Raw genomic sequence first — 8,903 nt, 5'->3', positions numbered from 1 at the left:
ATTATAACTTGTTGGATCAAAACAGCATCTAAATATAGAGTCGATTTTCTAAAAAATATACCATATATGTTTTGAAATTATCCATAACGGATTTTAACTTATGGATACCTCAAGTAAAGTTTTTACAGCCATCAATATCCTTTTCCATTTAATCGTTCAAAGGTTGCTGGTTCAATGCCGAGTGGGATTCACTCCAGATGCCATTCAACATTGGACTATAAACTAATGTACAATAAAACAATAATTGTCCAAGTTAGAAGTTAGGTGGTAATCAGATCTGGGTTTGCACAGCCTCCTTAAATGTCAGAAGATTATAGAGTTGTTGAACAAACAAACAGTTCTAAAGATTCTTGATCTACACACGTATGTTACATCGTTTCCTATTTATTCTTCTGCATTTTGCTGACTCTTGTAACCAGACAGACGTCCGCCGACCTTCAGATGACCTTGGAGCTGGAGTGACCATCAACATCAACAACAGTGACCTTCTTCTGGACTCCTGGAATCTTCTTCCGTCTACAAATTGCAACTCGCACCACACAGAACTACTACCACCATTGGCAACCTATATAGAAGTGATAGAAACATCAGTCAATTAAAATAATTAGACTTTCCATTGCAATGTTAAAGCTTCCAGTTGTACGATGCTGGGAAGTCCACTTCAGCTCCTTAACATTAATGGTCCATAATCTGTGCCTAAAGTCAATGGTGTCGTGATGATAAAATAAATCATAGTTAGTTGGTTGTATCTACTATTGTAATAAGTCTTCAGGCCTCCATCTAAACAAATTTGTCACTCATTTTGAGTACCGGTAGAGAAAAATTGTTCCCACAGTTTGTGTTAACCGTTATAATTAAAAATAACTACGATTTAACGGCTTATACGATTTCTGGTTTATAATAAAATATCATTGTTTAGCTCGTCTATTCAAAAACCTTTTTATGAATAGGTAGGCTACATTTACAATTATAAGTTCTGGCTGGTTTGTTGAATTATGCCTGTAAAATTACCATACTAAAGGAACACCTCAATATCAACATAATTTAGAATTCTAAAATATCATCGAACTGTAGTTTAGTAAATTTGAAATTTTGATGGCAATGTCTTTGCTACTTCAGTGAAGATCATACATAAATCATGAACTACATTTAAATTATTAAATTAAATTATGGTGCACATATTCTTTTAAAGTGTGAAAGTGTGGATAAAATTAATCAAACTACTGTATTACTATTAGGAGCCAATCAGGGTGAAGGAAAAGTCAATGTCAAAGGTTACTGAGATATTTATTCAGGACCACTGGCTTGTGCCTTTACTATTTTACATTGGAAGACAATGATCTGTTGATAAGGCACTTACATCTGTTCTAATTTATAGTAATCAGTCGATTCAAATATACACTATAATACAAGAGAAAGCAACAAACAAACACTTAAAGTTAGTAAACAACATAAGAATAACAAAAGTAATTTCATCTTTAAGAAATTCATTTTATCTTTAAGTAGTTCAAAATATATATATATATACATATATATTTAATTTAGAAAAATTGAAATGAAAAACATCATAAGGCCTAATTATTTAAACAAACAACCAAAGATTTTGCATGAATAAAAATATACAAATAGAACAGTAATTATGGAAAAACAGGCAATTGCCTACAGTATATTGGAATAAATTCAGTAACAGTAATATTTTATAGGAATGTTGCTTTCCAATAGGAAAATAAACCTTTAAATATATATAATAAAATATAAACAATCTTTAGAGATCAATTTTATGTAATATGATATATACATATTGCATAAGTAAACAGTAAGAATGGGTATATGCAAAATTACACAGGACAAGTTTGCAATAACATAATTAAGTTGTGATATATGACAAACAGTTTCTAATATTTAGAGTAACTACAGTAAATAACATCTTATAAATCATTTATTTTCCTCGCTGTCCTGTTTATATGAATAGTTATTGTAATACCCAAACTTAACTAAAGTACATACATCAGGCACTATATTACTGAAAGACATCACTAATAAGAATAGTTCAAATTCACCATGGCCTCCACGGCTTTTCGTCTTCAGAAGACATTTCATGGAAGTCCTTCTTGACAACCAAGGACAGAGGTGCTTGAGGAGGGCTGTAGGGCCTGAGGGGAGACTCCGGTCTGTCATAGGAGTTTGTGCTGGAGGTCGGACTGATTGGAGAGGGGAAACTCTGCTGGGAGTTCTCCAAGGGAGTGTTGGTGGAGGTGCTGACGGTCAACCTCTCAAAGGCCACAGGGGAAGACGAGGCAGACCCTGCAGAAGCTGTCCTGTTGGGGATGGGCAGCAGCAGAGGCAGGGGTGAGGAGGAGGTTGCAGAAGTGGAGGAAGGAGAGGGTGAAGTTGACGGAGTAGAAACTTGTCTCAGAATCTGTGTGCCAGAGGACGGAAGCACCAGAGCGATGTCTCCGTTAGGTAGTCTCGTAGGAACCAACTGTAGACCCGTGGTGTTACCCGTGCTGAAGAGTATGTTGGACGAGGTGACCTGGGTGTCCACGGCAGGAACAATATGTACTTGCACCCCCGTCAACTGTGGGGCAGCAGGCTGGGGCTCGGCGGGGGCAGGTGTAGACTCAGCAGGGGTGGAATTGTTGAGACAGTTGGCCAAATGTTGTAGTAGCCTTCGTCTCACTGGAGGCTCTAGCCCTGGGAACCTTCCAACTTCTCCAGCACACTCGCTGAACCCAGCGCGGAACTTGTTGAGCACTTGGGGGTCGGTCGCAGCACTCATCGCTACCTGCTGCCGTTGCATGTTCTCTAGATGCTTCACGGTCATCTCCAGGATATCTGCCTTCTCCAACTTTGAGTGTCTGGCAGGCTGTAACATAAATATCCTCGTGAGTCCTCAACACTCAACTAACATAAAATGAAAAAGATTTAAGAGGGACGGAAAAAAAATTTGAAGTGTTCGTTTATAAAAAATAAGAACAGCTTCTTTGGCAAGAAACGGGATCACAAATCAGGTTCTGTGGTTATCCAACAGGTTTCCTTACAAATGTGCAAAGTAGGAAATCTTTCCTCATAAACCAAATCTTTATTTGTTGGACGTGTAACTATATAAATCTTTCTGGAGTCCATCCTAAATATTTCCAAGAACATTTCCACAAATTTATGAAGGACGGTGGTAAATGTTTTGATGCATTTTACTGGCAGTCACTTCAGAGCTTTTTATGGGGCCAGTTTGTCATAAACTGCAAACTGGAAGATTGCATCTCCTTCTTGGGAGGCAGATTTCACTAAACATCATCTTACTTCTTAATGTTTACACCTGCCACTGTATATGTAATAAACCTCTGTTAGTAAGAACATCTTATCGGTCCATTTCATGTTAAATAGTAAAAAGTAAAATTAGCAAAGTTTTGGGGGGAAATGTCTAGTAACTAGGTAGAAGGTTTTTATAAAAAGTTGGAATACAGTGTTCAACTTACGTCTTTTTTCATTGCATCCAAGATCAGGGACTTCAGTTCGTTCAAGCAGTTGTTTATCCTTGCTCGCCTCCTTTTCTCCATGATCGGCTTGTTACTCTGTAACAAAAAGAAAGCGAAATAAAAATGTGCTCATGCCATGAAAAACAACTTAACATAATTTATAAAGAATATCAACGCCTAGATACCAATTAAAACGGCTATAACAAAAGCGACAGACTTATAGGCGTGGTTATCGTTTTCATTTCTTCGGCGTCGGAAGACCATCAGAACTGTAAATTTATGACAGTCGATCGTCATAAAGCAGCCGGTCGCTCGAACGGGTTCCGAATCGGAAGACCTACGGTTCTGGAACGCCGCGAGACCTTTGTTTTAGTTTTTCCATCTCGGTAATTTATGAGACAATAAAGGTTCTGGGACCAACTGGTTTGGTCTGAGTTACTTAACGAATGATCCCGGTCCAGGCGAGTTTCGGCCACTTTGAGCCGGACTTGTAGCAATTTGTTGATAGGGAATGTCCTATTGTGAAGACGGAATGTCGTTCGAACTCGTGGCTTCGAAACAATTCAAGCTATTCTCGTATACGTGAACTTTCGAACGGATGCCGTTGGTAAAAACTGACAGATAGCTTGAATATTTCCTTCCCATTGAAAACAAAGGCCTCACGGTTCAGTAGCACCCATCTGGGACAGCAACACAAAAGCGTATTACTCCGCCAGTTTAACGACAAAAGTTGCAACCTTTATCTTTATTACGGTGTGATAAGGCCTCGACGCGCCATCTTTGCAAGTAACTGCTTCCTCTATGACCGTCAGTTGCACTGCGCTTGCAGCTGCGTCATTGAATAATCTGCACAGGTGCATACAGTAGTTGAGTTGGTGTGGTGATTTTACCACCAAAACATATTGCAGTCTATTACAGTTAGGCTACACGAAGTTGAAGTTATAAGTTATAAAACATTTGAAGAAGCACGTCGGACGATTAACAAACAATTGGTGCACTTCAGGCATAAATGCAACACCTTGGCCGCGATACGGAGTGACGAGTCTTGAGCGCTGAAGCGGAAAAGTCATAATCAACCGAACGGTTCTCCTTCAACAGAGGTCGTCGATGATCAAATACTTGCCGGGTAAACACAAGGAATTATAAAATGAAATGAATAAATATAAGGGATTTCTTCTATGGACATTATTCGTTCTCTAAAATACCTAAAACGTCCCAATTCCTAAAACGTATTCTACCGGCAAGTAAATTATCAATTACAATCAATCGAAAGGAAATCTGGGACAAAAAATTCTGTCTGAAAAAGTAAAAATTATAAATTCAAAACTTCAAGTGAGGCTAAACTGTGGTGTTTTGTCCCTTGCAATACGTCAAGATGATTTATCGCGAAGTTAGTCTCTGTTTCAAGCCTATATACGTCTCCGGACACGTCGCACAGATCTGAGATAAGATCCCTGATACGACCAAAACCGGAAACACACCGCGGGGATGGACCATCCTGATGAATTAGAGATCATCTCCGGAGTCTGAATCATCAAAATTTATGATTCAGACATTTCTTTCGAGTCAGAGTATTTATAGAGCAAAAAGGTATTTGATTTTAAATGCAGGCTCAAGTTTCTTTTCAGAATTTTGCTCATATGGATCAAGATCATTGGTTGACAATATGGCTCGCCTTTCAAGGTAAGGAACTTTCGAATATCAAACCTATTTCGTAAACTTCCTCAATCCCAGAGTACTTGATGGCAGTATCTTCAAAATGTCGTTAATTGATTATAAGTTACAAATAAGGGGAAGAATACTAGTTAACAGACTGGTTGATTATTATAAACTCTAGTGGCCGCTTCACTGAGATTCTGGACAGAACGTTTTACTTATGAAAAGCCCCTTAGAGAAGGGGACACAACGAAAGTGTATTTTAACCCAAGTATGATAACAATGAGTGCGGGATGGAGAATTAGAGGTGTCTTTAGTTAGAACCATTTTTTTAAACCCCTACAGATACAAATCAAACCCTAGTCGACTACCAGGTCCGCTTTCGAACCGATTTTCTCAGTCCAGCCCTTCTCGCTCCACATAAACGCCACAATTGAATTCAAGAAAAACAAAAACAACTCAAAGAACAACCGGGAACATTCCCCAGTCGCAGAACACGAATGATGCGCAGGTGTGAGAACAAGAGGCTCAAATCGTTCACAGGGACGAGGAAGCGCTGTAGTTGCCGGGAAAGTTCCCACCACAATTTCACGCGTGTTGACGCCGTCCACGACTCGCGACTGCGACTCAAGGTCAAACCGCTCTGTTGGCGATAGTCGTAATTGGGAATACAAACACGGATACACCATTACTAGACAATGACTGCAAGACAGGTGCGGTGGTGACATGAGTGTTTCATCGGGAGTGTCGAATCAGCGGACTTGGTTGACATTGGTTTAAGTGTGAATGATGTTTTCTTCTCCTAAACAATACGTATAGTTTGAACGTTTTAAATTGCAGAATTCTTATTTATATATGTCTGGTAAGAAATTTAAAATTAGTAACCACCGTTAAACGTTTAATTGAGTCCTAAACGAGATTATCTTAGTTATGATTGTGCTTATGCAAAAACACTACTTAGTAATTGTTTATATCTAGTATCGTGCAGATGCAAATGTGTTGGGTCATGAGCTAAAGATAGTCATACATTTTTTTCGGAATGAAACTACAGTATTCGTCTTATAAATCACAGTCTGAAAACATTTACGTTAACTATATTTGTAATAATTGTGTTATACATTTTTCCACTAGCAGGCAACCAGGTAGTTTCGTCATCGGTACGAAATTAAAAGTCTGTAGCAACAAGTGGGTGAAGCAACCAACTAGTTGTGCAAATCAAACACCCGGAAGTCGCACAAAACAGCTGATGACAACAATACGATGACCAAGGTTACCGACGCACTTCCGGTACCGCGTGTCGCACCGGATATGCCTAATTGCGCTCTAACTATACGGACTACGACATAAATTTAGTTACTGTTTGTTAGTGTTTCTAGCTAAGTGTATTAGAGTTGACTTTATGAATAAGTTATAGTTGTAATTGTTAGCGTAAATTATGCAATAGTATTAAAAGTACGGTAATTTTGAAAAAAAGAAAAAGAACAGTTTTGTGTAAGGGCTCAAGCAGAGGTTCACCCTGGCGGGGTTTAACTGAACTGCAACTATGCAACCGCTACTGGAAGTTCTAGCACCCTCCGACTGTTAGCGCTGATGTTCATTGTCCAACACACCTTAGATAAATTGTTATTTAATAATTTTACCAGTAATTTTAACAAAATATATAGAGAATGGTAAATTTTCATACACGTGCAAGGAAATATTTTAGGATAGTCAACAATCTATTTATCCGTTGTCGGTTCGTCAGTTACCGCGTCAATAGGCTTCATTGGCTTTAATATAATTAACATGTAGGTCATGAAATGACTACGTTATTGTAAGAGTGTTGTAAGAGGCTCTACCAGGATTCACATTCCACAGTTGGAGTTGATATATATTAACATCGCAATTTTTCCACACGCCACACGCTCTTGAACCAATACAAAGATGTGTTAAGAAATACAGTCGCACAACAAACAGCATACATACTGGCAATGAAATGTTAACACACTGTCACTAATAAGAGGGAGAGAACTTAACAGCATTGAAATCGTGCTTGTAAAGTTTATATTGTTGCAACATATAACGATAGGACGAAACTCAATTTTTGAACGTACCAACATAGCAGTTTAATTACTTTCTGACACATTAAAGTGTTGGACCAATTACAATACTGTCTCATAGTGATTGTCTACATTTTAAAACTCATATAAAGCCCATCGTGCTGCATTTGCGAAAAATCAACTAGGCATGGGTATTTAAATCCACCAGCCTACATTTCTCGTACAATATTCCCCTCAAATTATAGTGGCTACATGACTCGTGCCAGAAGGATGCCGCAGTGTCCGTGTCGTCGCCGCACACTCTTCACTCTCCCACGGCCATCGGGGCCAATTGGACCAAATTAGACTTGATACATCGACCAATCAACTAGTTTAGTCATCGAACAGTGGACCGGGTGGCGTGTTTGGGAATTCGTTTAATGTACCAAAGTCGGAAAGACAAATTTTGCTAAGCGGGCAGCCTACACTGATTCATTTAGTCACTAACCGGTCTCGTTGCATTATAAATGTCACAGATTATAGAGCTACATTATGTAAATACATTAATATTGATAGAACTTTATTAAGCAACAACATTTTGTTAAGCCTCAATATTGGAAGGAGTGAAATAATACTACAATTTCACTGCAGTAGTATCTCATCTTTTACTCGTTTACGGCATGTGATGTAACACAGTTAGCGATGGTTGTCACATTAACTATTTGTCATCGTTGACAACAAGATAAGCAAATACAAACATATTCATTGGTCCAATCGTTCGATCACGACGCAATTGCAAAATATTCTAAGCGAATTTCTACATATTATTTGCAATTTTGTCAGTAGCACATTGTTTTTTTTTTGTAAAACAATCTACCAGGAGGGCCTACTTACAGCAAAAAATGTCCATATATAATAATGAACAATAAGTTAGAGATGAACTAGGGACTTGATAACCGTCCAAAAATTCGTACAAATTTCAGATACTATTAAAAAATGTAATATCATAAGGCAGGAGTTAGGCATTACAAATCTAATTAAGAAATTGACTCACCCTCCTACTCTCCGCCGGTCGCCTCGTGGTGGTATCCGCCTGAGGGGATGAGGAGGGTGCGGCGACAGGTCCGCCGGTAACCATGGTGACGCGCACTGACAACTTCACACTACGACGGTCACACGCTGACTGAGGCGCGGAGAGGGGGAAGTCTCGTGGCTCGCCGCCCCTCCCCTACAACGTATTGTTGTGGTGGGGGGTCGCGCGCGCCTCTCTCTCCCTCCCCTCCACCTGCCCACGCGACACGCTCAAATCACTAATCAGTATCACGCACATCCGCCGCCTCCGCGCTAGGAATGTGTGCATTTTCGTTGCACTTGCTCCGCTTCATTATTTAGCTGATTGGTGCTGGAATTATGTTTTTATTCTGTGTTGTTTGTGAAAGTATGCTAATGTTCCAATATTTTCATTATAGGGAGCATAGCTTCGTCCTTCTAAATTGCACCAGTATTGGGTATCTAATGATGACGAACTTGTAATACTGTATTTGTTAGAAACTGATTTTCTACCGGTTTAAACTATTGTAACAAACAATATTAAGAGACGAAGAAAAAATTACATGGATCGGAAAACGACTTTTACATCATATGAATCTATGTGTTTTAAGTACAGTATTTAAAGCTATATATCCGATGAATGAGTGTGGAACAACAGAAATGCATTCGAACAAAACCAGCTGTCCATTTAGCGTTCCAGGAA

At 39.0% G+C, this 8,903-nt stretch overlaps 1 protein-coding gene across 1 annotated transcript; it reads right to left on the bottom strand.

Moving 5' to 3' along the window:
- Positions 1-1,270: 1,270 nt before the first annotated feature.
- Positions 1,271-8,316, bottom strand: LOC129002549 (protein hairy-like). Its single transcript, XM_054430428.1, has 3 exons — positions 8,205-8,316; positions 3,477-3,572; positions 1,271-2,866 (listed from the first exon to the last, which is right to left on the bottom strand). Exons 1-3 carry the CDS (start codon positions 8,286-8,288, stop codon positions 2,057-2,059), a joined length of 990 nt encoding a protein of 329 aa, XP_054286403.1. The 5' UTR covers positions 8,289-8,316; the 3' UTR covers positions 1,271-2,056.
- Positions 8,317-8,903: the final 587 nt, after the last annotated feature.

This window comes from Macrosteles quadrilineatus, unplaced genomic scaffold, assembly GCF_028750875.1.
Source record: "Macrosteles quadrilineatus isolate MER2022 unplaced genomic scaffold, UCM_ALF_1.0 Scaffold_9__3_contigs__length_116548681, whole genome shotgun sequence".
Taxonomy (NCBI): Eukaryota; Metazoa; Arthropoda; class Insecta; order Hemiptera; family Cicadellidae; genus Macrosteles; species Macrosteles quadrilineatus.
The sequence above is the reverse complement of the archived record's forward strand: the minus strand, read 5'-3'. Positions and strand labels throughout refer to the sequence as shown.